The following is a 25107-nucleotide window of genomic DNA, read 5'->3' as shown; positions in this document are numbered from 1 at the left end:
ATCCATAAAGCATCAAATTTGTATTAGTAGTTTTTGATTCAATATTTCCTGATTGAGTCGTTTTCTTCTTGACCAATAAGAAATAATCCCACTAGATGCAAGATCATCTGCATCTATTGGTACATGGGCAATTGTGTGGACCGATGGACTTACTAGTCTTGATGGCTACAAAGGATGATGTTACCATATTGAAAAGAGATCAATATTTATATTATGTAGTTTATCCTTTAGACCCTTTTTGAAGAAGATTCTATTACTACCATTTTTGTAGGGAATGTATGCATGATCATCTGCATTACAATGAAATATAGGTTATTGATCGAAATTATCTAATTTCATGTTGGATAATGGTGGGGTTATATCTTCATGATAAATCGTAATAGAAAGGTCTACGAGAATGCATCCCTACTCCCAAGTCATTGATAGAAAATTATTGTGAGGTGTGGATACTTTTGAATCAAAAAAATTTAATTTTAGAATGATTAATTGAATATAATTAATTTTACTAATTAGTTTGTCAATTTAATTGCGTAGTTTACAAGTCAAATTGATCTATGAATTAAATAGTAGAATTATTATTATTATCATAGAAAGGGGTTTGAACATAGACCATTTTCCTCAAGAATGTTATGTTAGCTCAATCAATTTATTGATGGCGAAAAATATAATATTATAAAACTGTGTGGCTGCTGGGATTCGAGCCCAGGTCTCCACGGCCACAACGTGGAATTCTCACCACTAAACTACAGCCACTCTTGTAAAAAGGCTGTTTAATTTAGATTTGTATAGTGGAGGAAATTCACGCACCCTACATTCCCTTTTTCCTCTTCCACTCTTCCCATGTCTTCCCCCAAAAACTTATAGGAATAATTAAACTGCCCTTCACGAACTTTAGTATAATTGTATGTAAATTTTGTTGTTCAAAAAATTATATTTAATAATTTTAATATTATTTTCGTTCAACAAATAAATAATTTTGTTAGTTAAAGTTCATAAAATTTATATTAGCAAAAAAATTAAATAAAAGTTCATGTTTACCTTTAATTGACTTATTAATAACCTATTGCAAATAAATAAATTTTTTCTGATCAAATTATCTTTACAACATCTTCATATGCACATTAGGTAATGTATGTGAGGAGACAATAAGTCAATCGGGGTAAATATAGATTTTCATTCAATTTTGTTTTGCTAATATTAGCAAATTATATGGATTTTGACTAACAGATGGATAGATTTATTGAACGAAAATAAATGTCGATGATGCTAGATCTAATTTTTTAAACTACAGAGTATCTATATGTAATTATACCAAATGTCAAGAAAGGACGATTTACTTATACTAGTGATGCGACTTGCGATTCAATTTATGCCTCCATTACGCGTGGCTCTTCATATGAGTCTTACGATTTTGTTCTGAAAAAGACACCTCACAGAGAGAGAAGCCTTGGGGCTTATAAGCTACTCAAGTTCATTGCCTACAACCAACATGAGAAGCTTACCTACATTATCAGCCCCCAGATAAGGGATTTAGGAGGGATACATGATCTCATCCCCACGATTTTGTTTTAAGAAAGCGCCGAATTGAAGAGAGAAAGCCTTACGTTTATAAGCCATTCAAACTTCTCATTAACAATCAATATGAGATGCTAATCTCCATTAGATTATATTTGGTATAATCCTTCCAACATCAAGAGTTGATACACACTAGAAGTCCTTGAAACGTTCCTATAATAGTATATAAATAAAGTTTCAATTTTGCCAAAATGATGTTTGAAGAGAATACAGACTAGTCTGAAACTCTGAGTGCATGAAAGCTATGACCTCTAAACTAAAAATCTTTTAATGTGCATGACATCCACAACAAGGCTGGTTTACGATTATATCTTTTATTTATTTTTAAAATCTTAAATTCTAATGCACTGTGCATCTTAGGGGCTAGTTCAAAATTAATCGTTAATTTAATGGCTATAGTTTTATTAGTTATGAACTAAAAACTATGGTAAATAATTTTTATTGATCACAGTTAAATAAAACCGACGCTGAAATATAAATTTTTCATAAAAAAAAAGTTATAAGCCATGACAAAAATATTTGCCACACGACAAATGTTTTAGGCACTCTCACAGATATCACGGCCGACAACCGTTGTATGACCGTGATTAATAACTATTTGCCATGATTATTTTGTCCTTAACTATGACAAATATCTATGATTAAATATTGTATTTTTTGTAGCGTTGAGCTGACAAATTCAAGGGCTTTTTCTACATCACTTTCTTCTTACAGTAGTCCTTTGAAGAATGCACTCTAAAATCCATTTGATAGACTTTGAAGTGCCTATTTGTTTCATATAATGGAACCCTCCTTACTGTTTCCAATCATCTTACATAACAAAGAGTTAAAAATTATAAATGATGCTTCTTATTTACTTTTTATTGTTAATAAGTAAAATAATATAAACATAATTAATATATAAAGAATTAAATAAGCACATTTTTGTCTAACTTTTATTGTGCACACAATCATGCAATCAACTTTATTTCTTTTTAAACTAGAATATTGAACATGGATAACTTGTTGTAATAGGATAAACGACTCATGTTTTCTGTACAAGTGTTTCTGATTTACATTTATCAAATGATACGCCTTGGATACTTTAACCACAACTGAACCAATTTCTAAATCAAGTACATATCAACAAATCGTTTTGGATTAGTAGGGTTGAGAATAATTATTGACAAAAATATATATTCATATTTCATAACATCCATGGAAAAGGATTAATGTATAATAGACAAATAAGAATATAATTTGCCATATTAATTATGTCAAGACAATGACTATATACAAATATACTATCAAAAAGAAGGCAAGACACAAGACAATAATTTTGATTGAATATTGATGTCAAAAACAGAAATGTGAAAATATGAATGTGGGCAGTTATTGTTGTCATGAAATTCTATTTAGTGATTTACTCTGTAGTAATTCATATTATGAAAACAGGAATGCAGGATACAAAAAAGTATTTTACTGAAAACCAATTAGCAATATTGGGTGCTGCCATGAATATCATAAATATATTTTTACAAATAATGGGACAAATGTGGAAGTTAATATGTAAAACAAAAGGTGAAAAAAGAAAAGAAAAATGACAGACCAACACACATACATAAAGGTATAATATAAGGGTAGAACAATCATTTAATTTTAAATTTTAAAGATAAATTATTTGTTAAATATATATACATGTTAATTGGAAAAATAAAAAAATATTACAAGAAATAGAAAAAAATCATGGAATAAGAGTGAAAAAAGAAAAGGAAAGAGAAAAATCAAAATGAATAAAGGTCAGAGAGAGAGAGAGAGAGAGAGACGAGCAATTCTAATTTGTCAAAACTCAGAACCGGCACCCTACCTTTTATCATCATCATAGAATAACTAAGGCAGAACCTACAAAGACTAACCATTTTCACCTCACATACTATCAAAGATCAAAACAGTTGGACAAGCAAGATTTTACCTAACTGTGGTTTATTTTTTCATATGTATAAAAACGAAATTAATTACAAATCGTTCATCATTCCCGCTAACTCTTAAACAACACAAACTCAACCTATCCTCAACTACTTTTTACACAACACAATTCAATAGAAATAGTAAAACCTTATTGGTCCTTAATATCACAATTCTAAAATATGTAGAGCAGTCGGGCAAAAGAAAATAGAGTGCAACTCCTTTTGCCTTCCGATTAATTGCCAAACGAGTCACCAGCGCGCACAGCCTCGAGACACATTCAGCTGCTGTTGAGGACATCTATCTTTGGAATGGATCTTCAAGTCCATGATGCCATCAACAGAGCAATCTGCATAATGTGCAAAGAGTCGTCAGTACCAAAATATTGGGAGAGGTCGTGCAACTATTAGAACCAACAAAAAGGCAGGGAGGCAACATATCTGAAGGAAGACATACTGACTTAAAAAGCACAGATAGACAAGTTGTCAAAGGAGCAAAAACCATCATTCAAAGTGATTAATCAATCGATTCTTTTGAATTCATTGAATCCTTTTCCGCGCTCAATAATCCCCTCCCTTCTTCCACTCTGCCCCGAAAAGTAACTAGGACCAATTTATTCACATTTTCATGTTCCAATTGAACACTTCCCATTTTTTATTATATTAATAGAAGAACCAAGTCATTGGCCTTGGGCTATAATAGATTGGCGATCAGTAACAAAAGCACATTGCATCTTAACTATGGTTATAAACTGGTAGCAAACGGGGACGTTCCGGGTGCCATGGAATCAGATCAATGGATGATGTGATAGAAACAAAAAGATTGAGTATTGACGAGAAAATCAGTGATAGTGGGAAGCAACAATCTAAAATTCTCAAATTGAGTACATCAATAAACTTAGAGGAAGTTACTGAATAAACAAGAGACAGGCACTAACTAGCAACACCTGGAGACAAAGAAGTGACCATTTTATTCAGCCTTGGCTTTAGAATTAGTACAACTGTTAGTCACCTTCTGTTTTAGTATTCATACTGAAGATGTGGAACAAGATGACTCAGTGAAATGATATATACTTGAATTGAACAAGTAAAATATATTCGTTCATGTGGTTATTCTTATTAAGCATGGAAGTTCATGTGGTTATTCTTATTAAGCATGGAAAAACAACACTTATATTTAAACAAGCAAACTTCAGCACAGGTAATGTCTTACAACCATATCAAAAATCCTAGATTATGGATAACAAGTACAACGCTACAAGAGACCTAGTGCAGCAGTTACCAGCCATGATCCCAACTCACGACCTAAGAATGTGCCAAAACAAACAAAACAAGAAAAGAGAGGTATAATGGTTATGCCAACCACGCAATGCTTAATAAATACAGCTCACTTCTTTTGTTAACCTGCAAATGCCACATGATACTTGACCAGGCAACTCATTAAAAGACTAATTAGATGGTTATTGTAAGTATGATAACTTGCTTCTTCATGCTTGCACACTTACAGAAACCTACATCAAATATTGTGTTCCTTAACTAGCAGCTCTGAAGTTTTCATGTATCTTTTCGCCTATAGCTAACTTATCTTCTCTAGTTCTTTTTCCCTACCTACCTTATTCATAATTTCATAATACTTGAGATATACCACTAACTCCTACAATTAGAACCCCCAAGGAATTCAACTAAAAACCAAAATTGCACAAACTATGTATCTCATCATACAAGAAAAAGAAGTACATAAAACGTGAAACTCTTTAGTTCACCATAGAACCCCATAACTATCAGTCCGGCTCTTTACATCATAAACCCTGAAAATACCTTGCTTCATGACCACCACTCTCAATGTCCCACAGAATAAAATATAGCCTCAAACATAAAAGAAAAGGTAAAGTGACATAGGCCTTGGCAATTGCATAAACTTCATAATCGTGTATTATTACAATACAGAAAACAAACTTAATCAAAATGGTAACACGACAAATATCCTCCATCTTTATATCTCAATTTAATGTCAACAAATTGCAATTGCAAACAGATTAACAGAAAATGGACCAACTGACCTCTCCTATTCCCCTTGCCAGTCTTTCAATTCGCTGCGGGGTACAAGTAGCTTTGCTACACGCTCTTCAGCATCGATATCATTTACCACGCCGCGACATCGTGAGAATCCACAGTAGCAGACTAGCCTTTCGTCCTTTGAGAAAAACCTACAAAGCCAAAGAACAAAACAAGTAAGCTTGTGGACACAAAAACAAACACAGTTGAGTGAAGAGATGGAACACCTGTAATCATAAGTCAGTTCTTCCCACTGCTCAATGTCTCGTTTCGCAAATATGATGATGTGATCATCACCATTGACACTAATCACTCTAGAATAGCAATTTGGCTGAAACAGAAAAAAACATTTAAAACTTCTGATGGTGAAATTATAACCTCGTGCTAGGGGAAGAATGCTTTCACAAAGATAGCAGAGACATAAGAGCACGCTTTGGTGCCTTAACAAAGTACCTTGGAAAATTTGAAATAAAATAGATAATCAAACACACACGCACACAAGGTTATAGCTCAAGCAAGAGGTAACCTGGAAATGTTGCACTAAGTTGATGCAGATTTACAATAAGAGGGAAATATAAGAAAACAACTTCATCGACACTCTAGAATAAACTGGAACCATGATATATTCCAAATATCACACTTCGAGAATATCTTCCACTGCTCAAATCTTTATCCGGAGCATTCAATAACTTGGACGTGGATAAGTCAAAAACCTTATATATAATTATTAGTCAGTAAAGAATGTCTAGAATATATCATATTTTATGAAACACAATTTGAAGCTACTTTGAGATTCCAAAAGACAAAAAGAAGTTGCAGTTCGATAGGAAATGCATGAATGTATTTGGTTAACATTGGAAAAGTCAGATTTTTTTGTTCCAGAAAGCACCAATAATTTTGCTACATTAAGAAGTGTTAGCATTAAGCTAAAAATATCCAAACACTCAACCAATTCTAGGGATTTAAGCGCAGATGTCATTCACCGTACAGTAACGCATACTGTGGGTAATTCAAAAGACATCATATCTCCTCCTCATCACAAACGCAGCAACTAAAACACACTACATATCAACAACAAATAAAGATCATCCTCAAGGCAGAAAAACTTGGAACCACAAACTAGAAAGACAGATGAATAAACCAACAATATAGCAGAATACACCCCTTCAATAGAAAAATACAGGCAAACGTATCCTCTTAATTGGACGAGAGGCCTAAAATCTATATACCTAGGGCCTAGGATGTCTTTAGTCAAACCAATAATAAAAGATATCTTAGTTATGCATCATCAAAAGGTGAACTTACTGTTTGGAGCATAAACAGAAATGTTTTTCTCCCTAATGGAAAAAAGAGTATTGCACAAAGAAATAAAATGTAATAGTGAAACTGCTATATTTGATACATACTTCACATGAGTGGTTAATCAAATGCGCTATGCTTCCTGCCCTGGTGGCGTCTATCACACGTTCATCATCAATTCGGAACATATAAGTTCCAGCACCCTGCACAAAAAAAATGTTAGGAGAAATCTAAAGCAAGTCTCGGCAGCCACAGTATGAGCAATCTTCAATGACATGAGCTACTTGACACCAATGAATGTAACAAGTTATCAACGTTCAAAAGGCTGTCAAATGCCAAAAGCATCAAAAAGATGTTCTGTAATTGGGTATAATGCCCATTTGTCCTTACATTTGGAAATTATATGGGTAGACATAAAATAGCTAGACTCTCTCAAAAAATTTAGCTTAGCAGAACATATCGAGCGTATAGATGTATCAGCATAAAAATTCAGACACAGAAGCACCAATAACCAGACTGCATATCTGACAAAGACATGAGCCATGCATTGATCAACCATGCAAATTTTCAATAAACAATGCATCTGGAATAGTTAGAATGTATTGGACACGTAACAGTGTATATTCAGAGGACATTAAGTGACTCGATGAAAACTGAAGAACATCTACCGAGGACACGATCCATCAAAATCAGAATGGTGGATAAGATATGTGATAAGTTTATTACAAAATATTCATGCCCAATAGTGTTATAACCAGGCAATGGCTGCGAGAAGGTTGTCCCAAAGGTTTGATTTGATAACTAATAAAGTGTTGGAGGAATGTTATGACTCTATTTAAGATATGACTATATAGTGAAAACTTGGACAACATGCAAACAGATATTGAAATTGAAAAGATTGAATAGTCCTAAAACCATGGAACCTGAAACAGTCATGAAAGAGATGTGTTCAAAGGAAGGATAGGTATTTAAGTCTCTAAGAGACTTTTCTCATAATTATTGTCTTTCTATTAGTAGGCCAGCAGTAAGTAGTCTATGCTGTGACTGCTGCAACTATTTGTATCTATTTACGCACATACCACTTGCAACAAGAAGTATGATCTACCTCAATTCGGTATTAACTCAACAGAGGTAAAAAGATCTGTTTACTTTACTCATACGATCAAAGAGAAGAGTTTTTACTACTTTGGCAAAGGGCCAGGCTACTGCTTCTTAAAACAGTACATTGGTAAACACGAGTCAAATCACCAAGATCAAGCTAATATAGAAAAGCAGAGCATGTATAGATCTCCATAAGTTGGACAAATCCGATATGAGATAAGACGTGAATCAGTTCTGATTAGCAAAAGTGCTAGCCACTAAAATTCACTACTAAAATGAAAATGTGATGAAGCAGCTGACTAGCAAACGGTATAAACGTGTCTTGAGCAGATAATACTCTAGAAAGGATGACTAAGTACAGTTAGGTTAAGTATATAAGCATGGCAACCATCAGCTTGAGGCTGTTATCCTACTTCCATAACAAGGTTGGTTATGAGTCTACAGTTGTTTTCAATTGAATGGCTACTAGTGCTCACCAAGCTCCGATGGAAATGTTAACTCTTATGACAAGATGCCAATTTTCTTTTTCCAATTCATTTTAAGCAAAATGTAACTCCAATTATCCTTTTTAAATGGAAAACTGCCGGGCATCCATAACTGTATTCCATAATATGTTGCAGTTATGGTTACGTTCCTTAACCATTTTCCATTAGTAATCTACCGGACACGCATCAAACTCTCCCGACTACAGAAGTTCCACCCATACCACACTATAACACATTCATCCAAACAAATGTAGGAACTCACCACTAATGAATTGTATATCAAATGTTCTCTTCTGTCAGCCACTGGAGCCCGAATAAGTTCCCCTGTATATTCGATCACCTATAGTGCAATCAATTGAGATATAACATGTTAAATCTCAAATTAATTTAGAAAAAGAAATGTAGGTCAAAGCAATTTACCATATCTCCTGCTCTATGTGGAAGTTTAGTGAAGACACCGAAACCGTGTATACGAGACTTTCCTGTAACCACAACATCCACAAAGGTGCATATCAAATTAAATACTTCTGCCTGATGATCGAACGAAATAGATAAACAATTTTTTTTGCACCACTTAAAACAAGGTATAAATCCACACTTTAGGTCTTGAATATCTCTCTATCTTTCCTTCACAGTTCAATGCCTCCCTCTCTATTTTTGATGGTGCAGGCAACGGGTGTTTATGTATATAATCATCATATACATTCACATTATTTATTCAATGACTCGTCATATGTGGTCAACTGACAATGGTCTAAAATCCATACATCCATCAACTGCAAGCTTATCAGATTGAGGTCCAGGAGATAAAAACCTTAACACAACAATTAGGCTAATATACTGAAGTATTATGCTGTAAAGAAAACAACAAAGCCAGGGGTACACATGGAAACACCAACAAAAACTGGAAATGAGGTGGGCTCACGTAGAAAAGATAGGTAAAAAGATAAGCGAGACGCATAAGGCAACAGGCAGAAACAGAATGAAATTACTTTATACTATAACAATCAATGAGGACATGTTTTCTTTTTCTTCTTCAAACGAGGGATTAAGATATAGCCAGTCAATCAGAAACCATATATGATACAAGACTACCATCTGTCAAAAGGCACTACTACATAAACCCAAGACTTGAAACCATAAGGTTTGCTGCTTCTGAAGGGAACAGCAAGATCCTACATAGCTTCTAGACTCACCATTATTCTGGATAACAAATTTCCACTAAAATGCAGTTGTCATGAATACATCTGATAACACATCATATGCAACTTTAACTTTCCATGGTCAGCTCAAAATATCAGATCATTAGGAAAGAATGACAATTATCCTGACTTGCTACTCTTGACATGATAAACCAACAAAAATAGTACAAAAGAAATTCAACGGTAGTCCCTGGCTAAGAAATACTCATGAATGAAAACAAAGATTCCGATAGAGAGATAAGGCATATGATACCACAGATCAATTTGATGCATGATGTATGATTTAACCTCAGTTTGAGGGTGAAGGAAAATATTGTTACAGGATGGTTATGGTGAGAAAATAAACAGCCAAAACTACAGGAAGGAGAGACGGCTACCAAGCTACGAGTATAGAGTGTACCTACTTGATCCCTGAAATGAAGCAATTCTAACTAGTAAAACATGACGACTAGTTAACGAGGAATCACAAGAACTTTGGCTATTAGGCACAACAAGAACAGTGTCTTACCATAAGGCTGCAGTTTCATGGTACATTGGCTAACAGTCATGCGAATGTGGCAATTAAAACAGTAGAAGATAAACAGAAGAATATAAAGTCTGATAAGCTAATAAAGTAGGGTGCACATCATTGGTCAACCGAGACATTGCAAGCAAAATGTTGGGGAAAGAAACCTTAACTGGTATCAGAAATGAGGCCAGTGGGAGAGAGTTGATGTCAACAAATCTAAAAAGCAAAACCAACCTATGCATTTAATTTTACAGGAATCTGTACCGTGGTGAAGAGTACAAGTACTGTCAGTAACAGCCACATATTCACATGTTTCAGAATTAGAGCAAGCAACAAAAGAGCCTACTGAAGTTTAAAATGGGATTGAAAAACAGAAGAATTACAGAACACACACCAAGTAGCAGGAATATCTGTATAAGGAGAACAAATGATATCTGCAGAAAGTTTACCAAATGCCAGTCTCTTTCTAAAGGTATTCCTCATGTAATTGTACTTATCAGCCACTGAAAGAATCTTGCCAGATGGATCAAGTCGAGAGGCCTGCAGCTTCGTAAGATCAACGGAATATCTAGAACCACCAGGTTCATTGGAAGACATTTTGTTCCACAAGGGCATATGGGGCCTGCATCCACCAAGCAAGTATGGCTGGTTCTCCACATACGAGCGCTTTGATGCAGCAGCAGGATTTTCAGGTTCATTTCTCCCTCGCCTCATGAGAAAATTATAGGGCTCTAGTTACACATAAAGGAAAACAGAGAAATCAGATATCTCTAAATAGCATTTCTCTTAACAAAAATCTGGAGAATCCAAAAACTCATTACGTAACAATGTTCCAAATTAATTCAATTCCAGAAAAAGCAGCAAGATGCAGAATAGGTTACCGCAAAATGCTCACTTAAACAGGGGAAATTTACAGAGAAAAGCACCTATTTTATCAATAAATAAACAGAGTACATTTCTCTCCCTGATTATGAAACATAAGTTAATGGAAGGCTATTAGCTGTTACATTCCATAAGATCATATTGATCCTCTTATCAGATGAACAGAAAAATCAAATCAGAGAAAATCCCATCTACTACAGTTTCATAAAATCGCTGAAACTAAATCAGAATACACAATGAGGTCTAAGCTTGGGGTTGGTTGATTGATCTAAAAATCATGCATGGAAAGGCTATATGACGAGAATGCTCTTAGAGGAAACAAGATAACCCCTTTTAGGCATTGGCCTATCCAAATATATGCATAAAAATCATACAGATGTCCAACAAGAAAGCATTGGAAAATTTATGCCTACATAACATCTAATCAATCCAATCATGTGAGAGACCTGACATTTCTCTGCAATAACTAAATATCTATAACGAACATTGTCATTGAACACATCGAAATACAACTCAATTTATGAAAGAGAAATCAGCTGGCAGGGGCATTTTCACATTCACGTTTTGAATTCAACTTATGTAAGAGATACAAATCCATAATCTATTTTTCTAAAGTAGACAAGCGCCCATATTAGCAGGGCGTTTGTCGCGTCCCACTTACTCCCATAACCTAATACATCACCATTGCTTCCACCTCGTCTTGGAACACATACAGAGATAGGAGCTGATATCACATATATTGATCACGGGACCCTCCCGGCTATTCCCGAACATGCTCGCTCACTCAATTTGTCATGTTACAGAGATGAAAGTTAGCATGTTTAATAACACAACATAAAGTGAGAGGTGCTCTAGAAACCGAAAACCTCAAGTCAATCATCCATCTGCACTGTGGTCGTTACCAAAAGAATTATTGCAAATAGCAGTACGGAATTGGCTTGGCACAAAAGCCTAATCAAGAGCTCTTTTTGTGCCAAAGTCTTTTGGAAAATAGACCGATTTAGCCAGGCATCATCGACACCTCACATCGAAGCGTAGTTTACATTCTTAGTTTAAGCATAATAAAGTATCCTCTAATTGCAGGCTGCGAATACTGGGGCTCTTATTGAGCGACCAAGGAACAGTAGAGTTTCTATCCAGGTTTTGTTAAAGTATAATTCTTCCTACCAAAATTATATGCTCACCAATTTCCTTTCTAGTTCCATTCAATAGTGCTCCACATCCTGCAATGGCAATTTTCCTCCCAAAAATTTCTTTCACTTAAATGTAATGATGTGGCAAACTAACTCCATCCATTCTTTTGAGGTTAAAAAGTAAGACTTCAACTCTAACCTACAACTATGTCTCAATGCAAATACAGACATTCAAGTTGGGCCAGAGGAATAATTGGTACTAGTTCGGAAAACCACTTATAACATATTGTCATTGCTCCTTTATCACCTCCCCCAGCTGCGGCTCATTCCAGAAATTCTAGTAAGTCAAGCCATTGCACCTTGACCTGGCAAAGATTCAATCCCAACCAGAGAGTATATCGCAGGCAGCACAGAATCACTGCGTTAGCCTAGAAGCAGTACAACGGGAAACAAGGCTCGAAAATGCATAAATCAAAGAATTTAGCAGATGCAAGGATCTTATGTCAAATTAGGGCATGTATCTCAACGATTGCCAATCATTTTATGTTAGCACTAAAATTTTGAAAATTATGAAGACTGGAAGAAATCAGTACATACCAGCACGAGCACAACCAGAAGGATTTGTCGGTGGAATATAGTCTGCAAGTTCAATAGCTTTTTGTCCAACTTGCTCATCATAAGGCAAACGCTCATTAGATGTGGGCCTGTGTTTCCTGCAGAAAGAAAGTAGTTGAATGCACTGATCCTCCTCATCCTCATCGAAAGGTACCAAATGCAGTCCGTCCATATCCTCAGGCTAGAAACAAGATATACGAGTAACAGAGAAAGAAGTTACAAAGAGATAGTTTGCTAACAGTACTCAAAAAGTAAATTCTTCTAATATGCTGAGACAAGCCATCCAAGCCAGCAAATAACTTAGATGCAATAGACATCGGATACCTCAAGGCAAAAGCCAGCAGCACGTGCACAGAGAGGATGATATGCCACACGGCAATTGTTGTTTGAGCACTGGAAAATTATTACAAATAATAATATGGTCAGAACAGAAACCGGAAAATGACGATAGAAGCTCCAAGAAAGAAACAACAAGATGATATGTAGCAATACAAAAAGACTACAGAGTTCTAATTTCAAGGACCAAACCAGTAACTATCAACTAAAATTAAAACAGCACAAGGAAAAAGAAATAGGCTTTCCATCTGATAAGAATCAAAAGAAACCGTAAAATCAGCATAATAGATTGGCTGACAAGGCAGACGAACATTTCACATGCTGCAAGACATTACTAGACATGTGATACAAATAAGTCAAATTTGCCACACAGTTACCTTGCCAAACATTATTAAACATAACTTCAGTAAGAAAATGTTTGACACAGCATAAATCAAATCATACTGCTCTTGATCGAACAAATATTCAAGTTGAATCTTCCTTCAAAGACTATTAAGTATTCAGACACTTGTGCTTTGCCACCACAACCATGACAAACATATGAAAGAACAGATTATTTAGTAGGCGCTACATAATCATTGATAATTGTTATTTCAACCCTCCACCAACAAGAAAAAAGAGAGAGAATAGAAAGAAAAAGAACAATAAATAAGTTGTCCAGGACTCAGCACGGCTAAAACAAAGAAAAGGGATAAATCTACCTGAATACACGCTCCATGAGAAACACCACAGATACTACATAACAGCTTCCACCGGTCCTTCATAGAGTAAGAGAAAATAAGAGATGATTGAAAAGATTATGCTACATGCAAGCATGAAGCAAGTACCTTAACTAAATTGTTTAATAATACAACACAAGATGATATTCCTCTCCTTGAGGGAAATTTGTTTCGAGAGATTTTAGGGCAAACACTAAAAGTGTTGTATTCAAAGGTAATCAATGAGAACTAAAGAGAATACATCAAAGATTGACATAGGGAAGAGAGAAGATACCTTATTGATTCTACAAAGTCCATCAATGGGCTCCATTTTCTTTATATCAGATAAACAGGTTTCTACATGAAATAGATGGTTTAAATAATTACAAGTACTATAACCCAACAAGCAAAAAAAAAAAATGTCTGTCCATGCGTGTGTTAGTGAATCACAAAGAAGAAACCTGGTATCCATATGGCACAAGCAAGATGAGCCCAACGTCCATCTGTGGTAGGCTTCATCGCACCTCCTAAACCATATCCGTTGACAAGATTGCATTAGATTTTTTGTCCATTCCAAACAGCAAGTGCCGCCAATCAATGTTTAAAAGAGGTTGAATGAAGAAACAAGTAGAGATTTTTAAATACCTACTACAGGACACAGGCAGCATGGAGGAGGAGATTCAGGAGCTCCCGGACGACATAAGTTGCATAGCCAAAGAACACCACCAGTAGGCTCAAGTTCTCCATAGCATCTAGCATGCACCTGAACCAGTATCGCAGATTACAAAACAAGTAGAACAGAGAAGAGTAATTAATGAAAAGTCACCCAAAAAAAAGGAGAACAAAAACTGATAAGTAGAAGTCATCTTACTTGCAAAAAGAATATAATACATAAAAGCAAGCGAGACAAAAGAATTGGTAAGATAGTTGCTCTTTGAAAAGATAGGAGTCTTAAAGAGGCTCCTATGACCACAGGAGCCGACAATAACTCATATTACCTTGCCAAAAAAACATCAAGTCATATTAAAGGGAATCCCAAGCAGTGCAGTTTGCAGGAATATCAACTGCGCAACACTTTGCCAGTATAAGTAAATACGTGAGATGCTAAACTTTGTAGCTAGCAATTCTTATTGCTGGGCATAGATAATTAACATTATCAAGCTTCTATAACTGCAATGTAGGGGGGAACAGAACAGGGGGGAAAAAAGAATTCATAACTCTTAACAAGACATGCCAAAAGTTTAAGCTACTGCAAGACTTTAGAATCAATAGAGATAAAGATATGCTACACAACCACAATAAAACGATGGAACCTTTTATATAGCACACCCCCTGGTCGGAACCAAGCAACATGAGGTCTGGCCACAGGGCACAGGTGGCAAGTCATTCAATTATTTGAAGTTGAGGAAAATTGAACCCCAGACAGCTATAAGAAACTAATCAAATCAGGAAGCTTTCTTTACTGGCATGAATTAATAATTGCAAGAAAAATTAATATGTAATGGAAAAGGCACTCTAGCAATTATTCATTGCCAGCAGAGGACCAACTCACACAAATACATAGCGTTGGAGAAACCAGCTAAAGGGTAAAGGAAATGGACTTACCATCATCCTGCATTTGTCACACTGAAGAAATAAATTATTCTCGTACTCCTGAAGCAAACATTTGACAACAGCAGATTCAGTGTGCAATTTACTTTTTCCAGGGCAATCAAGAAGATAATAAAGAAATCAGCATTAGACAAAAAGAAGAAACCATACTGTCTGAAGGCAATTCCTGCTATATAGGCTCAACTAGAGCAGAAGAAAATATAAAATGAAATAAAAGAGCAAGTTCAAGCCTGAATCAACTCGAAACTGCTAATCCTTAGCAAAAGAAAACCCTACCTCATCCATATGGCACACATTGCACTTATCAAGGTCCCTCCATTCCACATGGACAGGCCTGTAACCAATAGGAACCCCTTTGGTTTTCCTAGATGCCACCTGGGAAGATTTTGAAGATGGCTGGGAATTTGACATCTCCTGTGAATATTAAGACATCAATTTGTAGGCTAAGAAAGGCATCAAAGGGGAAAGGTGCATGCCATGACAAAAATCAGGCAATACGAACACACAGCTATGAGGTTGAAAATCAAAACCAAATCACACATGTTAACTTAATGTAAATATAAATGAAGATATAAAAATGCACTGACTTAAAACACTATGCAGCCCTGATCATGACATAAATTCAGGATTATTATAAAGCTTTTAGTTTTTGGAAAAGATAGTAGACGACATTAATGAATAATAGCCAGATAAACCAGAGAGGATAGATACTTACATCCATACACAAACAGATTGAACACATCATGTTTAACGCAGGCCAATGGATAGTACCACAGTTGTCAATATCAAGGCTGAAGCAGTATACTCAATCATAACCATAAGCATTACAACTGAGATATTGTTATTGGTTGAGTAATAATTCCAAATGTTGCATAATCCAGCTCACTCACAAGACCAGCAGCCTCCATTACTGACAGAACGAGATTTTATAGCATACACATAATGACCAGGAAACCTTTCCTAGCTCTTCCTCATCATCTATAATGAAGGAAGCTTCAGTAGCAGTCGGAGTGATAATGCTTTACATTTCGGAATAGTTGCTGTTGAGTCATTCTACTAGACATAATTAAGGCCCATTCAATTAGCTTTCTGGAACAACTTTCGAAACAGGCTTTTGGTGATTTAGAGAATGGCTTTTAGTGCTGTTAATGATTATGTTTGGAACTTAAAATTTCTGGACTGCAAATCTGCTTTCCTATTTTTGTTGCAAAACATAATAAGATATGTGCAAGCGTGTCACTCCTTAATGGTGAATTAATTGCACAATATTCAAATTCAACAGTCCAAAAACGTTCAACATTAAGTTAATTAGTTTTCATCAGATTTCACCCTCCCTCTTTAACCTTCTTGTCTCCTTACCTCTTCAACTTCTCTCTGTTCTGACCCATAACCATGGTGATGGAGACGGCGGCGGCTGCTCCTACGCAGGACCACACCATCTCCCCCTCTTTTCCGGCTCGTCTTTTCTCTGGCCATAGCAGCCACCACAGGTGGATCTGCAGATCTGAAGGAAAAATGATGTTTTTGCAGGGACGAAGGTCAGAGATGAAGAAGATGTCGAAAATAACGACTGTTGTAAAGCAAGAAGGGAGGAAGAAGAAAGACAGTAACTGGGACAGTGAGCAGGAAAGGAGCAGGAGGACAAGAAAGGCAATGAGAGGGGTGGTTGCGGACAGAGGAAGGACAAGGCTGCAATGGTAGTTGTGATGTGTGTTCAGAGATTAAAGGAACTGAAGATGAGTTTATACCTCCATGGCTACTTTGCTAAATAGGAGAATATCTTGAGTTAGGGTTATTTAAATCAAAGCTCAAAACAACTAAAGTGGGCCGAAATAAGTATGACCAGAAAAGCTCCACAAACAGAATGGGCCAGAATTTTTTGCAATGTTTTATAGACTAGTTGTGTTGTTAATTAGAGAATTAGAGTTTCATAAATTAGCAGCAGCGAGCTTCCTTCTAGGCGAGTTTTCGAAATCTAGAACTACTAAGGGGATCTCTGTGTCTAAATTCTCTTATCATCAGATATGGAAATTGAATAACTGCACATATAAGTGCGTTTGAGGCAAATTGTTGTGACAAACCATGACTGGTTTTCACATAGGACATCCTAAATATAAAAACATAGTAGGAATTCCAACCAAGACCCTCCACTGGTAAGAAAAAATACCAAAATTAATAAATACTAAATTATGTACTTTCTGTACTAAATTTTTATTAAACTATATAAATGGAAGTTAGTAGTGACCCAAATTGTCATTAAACACAAGCAAGGCGCTTCAGAACAAGATTATGAAACATTGATGCGCACATAATCACATTGCCTAGTGCATCAAAAACTTGTCCCAGCAAGCATAGATGCATTATGATCCACAGCAAATAGAATAATCAAAAAGAGATCTTACACTTCTATTCTAGCCCTTTCACTAGGGGCACCGCCATTATTATAACAATGGCCGAGAACAGTATCTAAAGGAGGCTACAACAGGTAAATGGCATGGAAATTATTTTCTTAAAAAGCTCATATGATAGAAATACACACGAATGCAAACATGTTCAAACTGCTATTTGCAGACATTCTACTATCCTTAACTTCAGAATCCTTTTTTTGCAGATACTCGTCAGGGATGGGTGGGTCCCTCATTCTATGCACATGGCAATTTCAAAGATGCAGGAATCTCAAACTAGTAAATAAATCAATGTAACATGTTGGATACACTGACAGAGAAGATAGTTATGAATTTGGAATAACTAATAGAGGGTATTGTTGTACATAATACCTTTATGAGTTTAGAAACTTTCGGGTGCGCAAAACCAAACATATATGAACCAGAAGCAAAACTCTGATCAGCTTTATAGTCTCGATTCCTGATTTGCACTGTCCTAATCCTTTTGTATATTTTACTCCAGCAAGCAGATGGAGTCGGTCCATTAAACTGCAGAATAAAGATTATTGAACACAAAAGATAAACCTGAATTAAGCAGGTTTGCAATCCAAGCAGCAAACTACTGAAAAAAGGGGGCTCAGGACAAAATATGTGATATATTAAAACAAATGAAATTACACACTTGATAAGAGATAAAAAAGAAGATGGTATGGATGAAACAAAAACAGGTTGACACGACCATATCAAAATGACTAACCTGGAAAAAGAAAATAAAGATATGCAAATTTTGCTAAAGAAAGTGAGTCAGTTTTCTTAAAACTCAAAACCTTCTCTTTGAGGCCACCTACCATCCTTTTATTCAGAGTGCATTACAAAGTTTCCATGTACCCCTGGTCCATAGGGAACAAACCTCCCATAAAAGCTCTGCCAGCCAGTTGACCAAACTGAGGATCCCAATTTGCATGAGCAATATGTCTATCATGATGACTATTGATGGACTAACTCTATTATTTCTTGAAGCGCGATCACTGGCACTTACCCCCCCCCCAACCACCTCCAACCACGTGGGGATAAGAATAAGAGAAACCATGAACCAAAATAGAAGGAAAGTTCATAGTAGCCTCATTAGGCCATACATCTCTCGAAAGCAGAGTACTAATGGACAAATAAAATGTAAGAGGACGCGAAGCATGATGACTAAGTTATCTTCTACTATCCTTGTGGACACCTCAACAGTTCTCCACAGACTTGACCCAACAACCAACACCTCGAAATGTGATAGAAGATCCAACAGTAAATCTCTTTTCAGTAACAGTATTACCAGACTCATTCAAAAATGAACCAGTGGTTTCGAATTCTTAGGCCACAAAAATATAAGTTCGAAAGCTAAACCTCAGGCATGGAAAGGCATTACTTGGATAGAAACAAAGAACGCGAAGAAAATGACAATACATGGAAAACGAGAAAAGCGCACAACATGTTTAAAAGCTGATTACAGGAAGATTAAAAAGAATTAAGTGTATTGACAGAGAAACAGAGCACAGAAACTGATTCTTTTTAAATTTGTAGGGTAGCTTATGAGATACCTCTTCTCCATCATGTGTTGTAACTCTAAACAAAGGTCTGGTCTTCAAGTCAATATCTCTCAGTACTTCCATCTTATATAAGGTATGCAAACTTGGATCTGAAGGAAAAAGCAAAAAACCAATTGGTAGACAGGATGGAGGAACAAAAAGCACCAGATACCCAAGCAAAAGAAATATTAACAAGAAACACCTTTCAGAGAGATGTTCACCTGTTATTGAAGGAAACATCCTCACCGCAGTATATCCCTCGGGCCATATAAATCTCTCATTTTGGAAATTAGTGGTGTCTTTCACAATTTTTCCTGCATGGAATCACATGCACAAGAAATTAACAAGCTGATTCATTAATTACAAGAGGTTCTTCTATATCTGAACGCACACATGGAAAATCACTAGTCAAACTGATGCATCAACATCTACAACAGTGAGATGAATAATAAATTACAGAAGGTACTAAGCACTAGAGACCGACAGCATCCAACCACAGCACATTGCATGTCATCCCTACATAGGAGAACTCAGGGAGTAGCACCATGGAATGCTTCAACTAAGGCTTAACAGAAAGCAACAAGTGTAGTAATATATCACCATCTTCCGTTATCATAACAAAATTACCATAGTGAGACTTACCAAAGCTTATTATTTGCAACTCTCCATCTTCTAATGGGCAGCTTTTAAGATCTTCAAGTTTCTTGCTTATCTCATCATGGCTCGTGCACTCTTCATCACCCGAATCAGCAGCATTTTCATGCTCTCCACTTCCAGTACCATTCGTACCAGCATCAACACCATCTCTTAGCTGCAGCATTCTTCTTGGAAGCCTCTGTTCACTAAGATACCTGATCAGAGCAGATACCTGAGTTATTTACGAAGCCTAACTACTCAGGTAAATATCACATAATTCATTACAATGCAAGAATGATCATTTTGTTTCCCTCAACATGTAGTACTTATTAGTCATTTACAACAGTTTGACGATGAAGATTATATAGTAAAGTACAACCAAGCCGTTCCTTTCAATCAAAAAAACCAAACACTGTAAAAAATTCAGAACAGACTTGATGGAGGTTTGAAACTAATATTCATAGGAAACGACTTCCACCATGCTTCACAAGGAAACCAAACTTTCAGGAAATTTGCCATTTAGATAGGAAAAAAGTTGAGCAACATCTTCTTTTTGCTATAGAAAGGAAAGCTTCTGTTCATTCAATCAAAGAAGTGGGCCAGCATTTAATGCAATTTCCCTTCTGATGGACCAGGTAGTCCTCAAAGAGGGAAGATCAGCTGGGAGTACTATTACGTGCACATAAACTTCTGATTCTATAACTCAATTAACCCTCTAGTCATAAGAACAGAAAGAAAAAGCAGTTCGGCTTTCAGACATGTAATATGCTCTAAGCATAGATGCAGGAAGTAAAAAAAAAGCATACATGAAACATAAATTCAAAAGTCATAACATTCATGCTATGCTTAACAAAGATAGTTGAGATGAATATAACAATATCTGAACTCTATAGTTTTTTCTCATTCCAGATTACTTTTCTTCAAGCATAGTTCACTAAATTTTGCAGGGAGAATCTTATTCAATCAAAAGGTGTACATGGTATTCAAATGGATGGTCATTAAAAATTACAGGGATTTGACCTTTAAGAAAGTTGATGGAAAGACTTACATTTTTGCTTCCTCCAATCCTCGAACAAAAGCTGGTTTCTTGCACTTTGAGTGACAGGACGAAAGAAGGCCCTTGAGGAAAGAGATAACCTGCTTCCGCGTCACCCTGAATGTTAAGAAGAAAGCAAACATGAAGACCACCCAGATGACAGTATGTATTAACAATTCCCAGCCGGATCAATATCCCAGAATCTGGCAACAATCTACGATAGGAGAAAAATCTTCAGTCCTTAAAAACTAATACTACCTAGCAAAATCATGGGTACCGAAGAATTGTACTAGGACTGATTTCTCTCCAGAGACTTTGTTCAGACCTTTACGTTCACCCACATGTGATTCATCCAAAACAATTGCTGGCCATGCAGCATGTCCTATACGAAATAGAGCAAGATGTCAGTAGTTAATTAAAAGACTTTTATAAACAAGAAGTAATTACATACATATACTAATAAAAACTGAAAAATAAAATAAAAGGACTTACATAGGTGTTAGGTTTGCACAATAACAACCTAATTTATTGATACAGAAAGAATAAAGCATGGGAGGGAACAAAGTCCCCAACCTCCAGGTTTAGTACCTCGCCTCCAAAACAAACAAGAAAGCATACAAAGCAAAAGAATCCCCACATATGGTAATGATCATCATTATACAAAATTAGAGAAGTTAAATAACATAAATTCCAGGGCTCAAACTGTGGAGTTAACTTCGCCATGTCAATTTCTGAAAGAAAGAACAAAAAATACATGGAATATTGCACGTAAATTGACCCTCATGCACACTGTATGAAAGGAAATTGCATGACAGGGGTACGAGAGAACCAAATGAAAAAGAAAAGAGAGAAAAAGGCAACAGTGCAGAAGCAAGTAAAAGTAGAAGATTAGGCATTTTAAATGTTGTTACTAGGTAACAAATTACACAAATCATGAGATTATACGAATTGAGAGAACAAAATCATCAGCCTGAGTCACGGTTTTTCTATAGTCAGGTATATTTTGGTCATGACACCCGCATCGCGGTGAACAATGCAGCTAAAAGAGATAGAGGAAGAAGTATTAAATGAAACTCAGCTAACTAATCATTTCTTTCTTCCTTCCGCACTTCATACATTTAATGTCAGTCACTGTCATTATTGAGAAATACTGCAAAACATATATCTGTTTCAAGTGTTCGGTTTTATTTCAAAAAAAGTTAAACAAACTAGATCGTAAGTTTCATTAAGTAAAAGCCTGAATATGATTAAAGCTTCAAGTTGATACCACTGAATATATTCCGAAGTTCCATCAGTGATTGCATTAATACCTGCTACGTTGAGAATTTCCTTATACAACTAGTTACAGAATAAAGCAGCATCACTAAACTAGATTACTGGTATCAAATTTCTTTATGACATTTCCTGCGCTTTTGAATGAGGAATCACTTCGCAAATACTCAGACGAGCAATAATTCATCTGTAACTTACAAAAAGTAGATTATTGATAACTGCTGGCAGGAAAGAGGTGGGCGATACGTCCTATCTTTTACTTCTTTGGGCACAAGAGATTTTAGATCATATAAGCATATGAACTAACAGAATCTGATATGATCTTAGTATGTATTCAGCTAGAAACATCCACCTTTCACCTTATGAAAAATTAAAAGCACACAGTGACGCACCAGTAAGTTTAGCCCAGATTATATCCCCAGTCTCAGTCTCCTGGCAATCATCCAAACTAGCCGCCAAAACCATCAATTCATTCACATCAATGCCATCAGCTTCTGAGCTTTTTTCTCGGAATTTCAACTTCAAACTTTGCATCTCCTCAAAGGAGATATGGAACTTGATTCGTTCATTGGATAAAATCAGATTCTCTTCCTCTTCGTCCTCATACTTCACCTGCATTGCACTCCATATGTTACCAAAGTGAACACAGATAAATCTAGTATATCAAAAACAAGAAAGGACCTTACATGGTGACGGCCAGTCTCGGAATTGTGACCAACTATACAAGCACAATACCAAGTTGCATCCAGCGGCCAGTACACCTATTCCCACAAAGCTCTCAATTTATGTATAGTAACAAATCAAAATAAATAAAGAGCTTAATTGCATGAAATTCACACAAATTGCTTAACTTTTAGCAGGTCCAATCACATAAACAAACGATGTCCACGTGATAAATGCACCAAAATACTACTATAATGATATCAAAATATAACATTCTTATCAGACTATTTAAGATTACTAGAGATCTTACCTTGCATTGTAGCCCAATAAATTTCTTTGGATCGACGCCCTTGAAACTCAGCCTGCATCCAAGGAACACACCCAATTGAGACACAAATTGAACATCACTAGTCACAGTATTTGAAAGATCTATCCATTTAAAAGATTGGGAAAACCAACACGTACCAGACCCATTTTTTTGATCGTAAAGCTTCTGAATTTTTTGAATCATCTTCTAAGCAATCATTTTTCCGCTTTCTGCTCTCACCATTATTAAGAATGCTTTTAAAGTTCCTATTTTTCCTAATATTATTACAATTAATTTTTTTTAAACCATCACTCATCTGCCTTTGATCATCTAATTTACTTGATGCCTTACACTCAACCCCCAATTTCATCAACTCCGCACTGTTATCTACTCGCCTCCTCTTAATTCCACTCTCCATTCCTCCGTCAACCTCCAATTCCTCCGTTTTTACATCTGAACCCGGCACTCTCAACGACCCAAAAAAAGAGCTTTTGTCCCCTTCTCTCTTCCGCCGCCTTAAGTAAACCTGAGGCAACTGAGTCGTCACGGCGATCCGGCGGTTTTTCAATTGATCATGGCTATTGATTTGTGGTGGTTTACGGGCAGCAGCCTTGACCTTTTTCGATCCGGTGGCGGTGACACAAGGAGAAGTAGCGGAGTACACGTCGCAAAGAGGTATGTACTTGAGAGGAGCATTTCCCCTCTGAAATTCATCCTCTTCACGCTCTTCTAACGCCGGGTTCAGCTTCACACCGTCGTTTTCATCTGATGAGAGCGATAAATCAGCGGAGGAATGGAATGCTGCAGCAGCAGCCATGGCGAAGAATTGGGAGCGAAAGAAAAGGTGAAATGATTTTCTTCTCACTTTCCTTCTTTGTATGGGGAATGAGAGAATTGTTTATTAGGGTTTTTCAAGGGTGGGAATAATCGATTTCCCGCCGTTGGCACCTGAAGAATGGAATGGGGCACTGCTCATATATATAGCATATGTGCAAGGTGTTACCATCACAGGTGTGAATTATTATATGTACAGCCGCGCAACAGATGATATTGGAATCAGCAACATTTTATGATTAAGTTTTGGTGTTTTGATACCTCTAAAGAATTCTCCTTACACATATATGAGGCAAATTATCTTCATATTAGCATGAAACCAAATCAGGAACACTTTTCCTTTTCTTTTATAATTAATTTGTTTATATGTAAGTAACTGTAGCTAAAATCGATCTTTCTACGTGGTTTATGATTCAATATAATCAAATTAATCATTTTCTTTTTGTTTATTCAAGTTTATAGCAACCGGAAGAAACACCTGAAAGTAACCCGACGACCGACAGACAGAGAATATTTTTATAGTTAATCAGGATTTTGTTAGCGCCCTGTGTATCTGGTTTTGGGGAAACTCTACCTGCGAAATGGTTAATTTAAGCGGTTCTTATGATAGAAATCTATGTTTATACATTCACACGATATATATATATGAGTGAATGTAGTCGAACATAGAACATCCGACATTCACTGAGTTTGAGTATACTTGTCTGATCATTTTAATGCTTTGTTTAAATACAATATGATCAAACAAATAAGTTTGGTGGCGACAAAAATTTTACAGCTGAACCGATTAGGGTTGTTGTAGATATACTTCCCTTCAATATATACAAAAGAATGACAGATGACAGTTGTAACAGATAAACCAACAACGTGGCAGGGATTTTTAGAATCCACAATCCGTTATCCACGAGACTATGTCTACCAAAAGAGGGGGAAATAGGGATAAAGTAAGTCGCAACTA

At 36.1% G+C, this 25107-nt stretch overlaps 1 protein-coding gene and 1 non-coding gene across 2 annotated transcripts; both read right to left on the bottom strand.

The window, feature by feature from the left end:
• TRNAH-GUG lies at window positions 682-753 on the bottom strand. Its single transcript has one exon. It is a non-coding gene; the product is annotated as a tRNA-His (tRNA).
• Window positions 3755-24341, bottom strand: LOC105158686 (histone-lysine N-methyltransferase ATX2). Its single transcript, XM_011075520.2, has 25 exons — window positions 23474-24341; window positions 23319-23370; window positions 23032-23106; window positions 22738-22957; window positions 21332-21455; window positions 21086-21190; window positions 20044-20252; window positions 19623-19715; window positions 19414-19511; window positions 18221-18376; window positions 15720-15857; window positions 15438-15485; window positions 14478-14595; window positions 14294-14359; window positions 14128-14189; window positions 13836-13892; window positions 13123-13191; window positions 12781-12979; window positions 10618-10899; window positions 8879-8940; window positions 8721-8798; window positions 6980-7075; window positions 5801-5904; window positions 5579-5725; window positions 3755-3868 (listed from the first exon to the last, which is right to left on the bottom strand). The coding sequence occupies exons 1-24, from the start codon at window positions 24130-24132 to the stop codon at window positions 5584-5586; spliced, it is 3312 nt and encodes a 1103-aa protein (XP_011073822.1). The 5' UTR covers window positions 24133-24341; the 3' UTR covers window positions 3755-3868; window positions 5579-5583.

This window comes from Sesamum indicum, linkage group LG3 (assembly GCF_000512975.1).
Source record: "Sesamum indicum cultivar Zhongzhi No. 13 linkage group LG3, S_indicum_v1.0, whole genome shotgun sequence".
NCBI classification, from domain to species: Eukaryota; Viridiplantae; Streptophyta; class Magnoliopsida; order Lamiales; family Pedaliaceae; genus Sesamum; species Sesamum indicum.
The sequence above is the reverse complement of the archived record's forward strand: the minus strand, read 5'-3'. Positions and strand labels throughout refer to the sequence as shown.

Excerpts from the sequence above, each read along its gene's own strand:
- LOC105158686 (XM_011075520.2), bottom strand. The coding sequence starts at position 24,132 with ATGGCTGCTGCTGCAGCATTCCATTCCTCCGCTGATTTATCGCTCTCA. Across the intron at positions 13,192-13,835 it reads CTCATGGAGCGTGTATTCAG|TGCTCAAACAACAATTGCCG; the intron begins GTAGATTTATCC and ends ATAATTTTCCAG. Across the intron at positions 5,726-5,800 it reads GAACTGACTTATGATTACAG|GTTTTTCTCAAAGGACGAAA; the intron begins GTGTTCCATCTC and ends TTGGCTTTGTAG.